Consider the following 2,327-nt stretch of genomic DNA (forward strand, 5'->3'; position numbering starts at 1 on the left):
GGGGGGGGGGGGGGGGGGGGGAGACAAACAACACATCTCACTTACTCGTAGTCAAGGCTTTCAATAGGAGAAATGTTGGCACCAACAATGGCAGTCTGGGATGTTGTATTCCTCCTTTTCACCAAGAGGGGTTCAGTACTGTAAGCACCGTTGTACGAATTTAGTATTCCTTTGGCATCATTTTCAATGTCTCCCTCCACATCTTCTTCTTTAACAGTATGCAGCCCATGAGTGGCCCTGTTATCCAAGTCCATTTTTCTTTCTCTCATATCCCTCTGCACACACACAGCACCAGATAAGTTGTCATAATCATACATACAAAGGAAAGGAAGAAGGGGACAAAACAGAAAGAAAAGAAGTTATCCTGTATACTTACAAACGAAAGGAACAGAGGAAAACTGATCTTCACTTCTGTTGTTTTTTTTTGTTTTTTTACTCAACTCAGTCGGTCTCTAACTACTAGCTACCCAACTCAACACAATAGAAAAACAATCTCACCTAGAAACAGCAACCATTAAACATTCCGTTTGTATATCAACTAATATCATCAACGAGCATTGCAATAAATAACCCTCTCCCTTTGACCTTCTTGGCTGGAGGGGAAATGGCAAGAAAAGAAGAGGAAGGATAAGAAGTAGATGATGATGAGTATGAAGACAAAAACCAATGACTGCCGACGTCGCATTACTATACTATACTTTAAAATATGTTAAAAAAACAATGTACTGTACACATATGTATGGATATAAAATGTTTGCATCACATGGATTGTCTTTTTTATTTTTTATTTTAAAAATACTATTAACTACTCTATAACTATAAAATATTTATATTATATAGACTACACTATAAATGTTAACATCAGCATAAAAATATTATTTTTTTTATTTTTTATTTTAAAAGTTATTGTCAGGTTGTGTTATCAAAATATAGCTACCAAACCTAAGATTATTTAGATTAGATGACTTAAATTTTTTTAGTTTAACTTGGTTATTAGACTTATTTTTTAAAATAAAATAAAAATAATTTATAAAAAAATAACTATAATTTTTATTTAGGATATTTTAAGAGTAGTTTAATTTTTTTTATAAAAAATATAAAAATATAAAAACAGTTTTTTAAATACTTTAAAGTTAGTTTAAATTTTTTTATAAGAAAATAAAAGGTATTATAGAAAAATTATTTTACATTTTTATTTAGGATATTTAAAGTTTAGTTTAGATTTTTTTATAAAAAATAGAAAATATTTATAAGAAAATTATTTTAAAAAATAGTTTAAATAATTTTTTATTAAAAATATAAAAATAAATAATTAACATTTCTATTTAGCAAGAAATAGAAAATATCTATTTAAAAAACTTATCTAAAATACTTTAAGGATGGTTTAAATATATTTTTTTATAAAAATATAAAAACAATATTAATTAGTATTTATAGATGCTTTAAAGGTAGTTTAAATATTTTTTAATAAAAAATAAAAATTATTTAGAATATTTTAAAGGTAGTTTTATTGTTTTTTATAGAAAAAATAAAAAAACTTAATTAGCATTTATTAAAATGTGTTTTAAATGTGTTTTTATAAAAAAATAAAAATTAAAAAACAATTATTAGCATTTCTTTTTAAAATATTTCTATAGTAGTTTAAATGTTTTTAAATAAAAAATAGTAATATTTATAAAAATAAATTATTTAGGATCCTTTAATATTATTTTTAATTATTTTTTATAAAAATAATTAAAAAATATGTTAAAAAACTAATAAGAATTTTTATTTAAGATACTTTTAGGATAATTTAATATGCTTTTAGAAAAAATAAAAAAAATAATAATTATTTCTATTTTAGATATTTTAAATATTTATTTTTATAAAAAATAAAATTATTTATAAAAAAATTTAATTAATTTTTTTTAAAGATATTAAAATAATAATTTAAATATTTTTTAATGAAATAATTAATTATCATTTAGGTTGATTATTAAATATTATTTTACTGATAAACTCAAAACATTTAAAATATTTTTGATACTATTAAATTTTTTTTAAAAAATAATATTATTAATTTGTTATAAAACTTGTGACAGCATACTTACATGTTTTTATATTTTAAAAATATTTTTTTAAAAAATAATTATATTTTTTATTTTAAATAATTTTTTTATATTTTATATTATTTTAATATATTAATGTTAAAAATAATTTAATTTAATATTTTTAAATAATAAATATTTTTAAAAACAACAACAATAATTCCGTATTTTATATCATATTTTTATCATTTTGTACGGTATTTTTGAGATGAAACAGGTAAAGATAATTATTCTTTCTCA

The 2,327-nt window shown here is 20.5% G+C and overlaps 1 protein-coding gene across 2 annotated transcripts in view; it reads right to left on the bottom strand.

The window, feature by feature from the left end:
• Positions 1-666, bottom strand: part of LOC105107480 (chloride channel protein CLC-c-like) — a 9,534-nt gene extending 8,868 nt beyond the window's left edge. The window contains exons 1-2 of one of the 2 annotated variants that reach the window (XM_011001421.1): positions 499-666; positions 46-275 (exon numbers count right to left, since the gene is read on the bottom strand). In XM_011001421.1, coding sequence (XP_010999723.1) covers positions 46-269 — 224 coding nt within the window. In that variant the 5' untranslated portion in view covers positions 270-275; positions 499-666. Of the gene's footprint in view, positions 1-45; positions 276-376 lie in introns of both variants that reach the window. The other variant, XM_011001420.1, reaches the window with a different exon arrangement.
• Between the last annotated feature and the right edge of the window lie 1,661 nt (positions 667-2,327).

This window comes from Populus euphratica, unplaced genomic scaffold, assembly GCF_000495115.2.
Source record: "Populus euphratica unplaced genomic scaffold, PopEup_1.0 scaffold161.1, whole genome shotgun sequence".
In the NCBI taxonomy this organism is placed as follows: Eukaryota; Viridiplantae; Streptophyta; class Magnoliopsida; order Malpighiales; family Salicaceae; genus Populus; species Populus euphratica.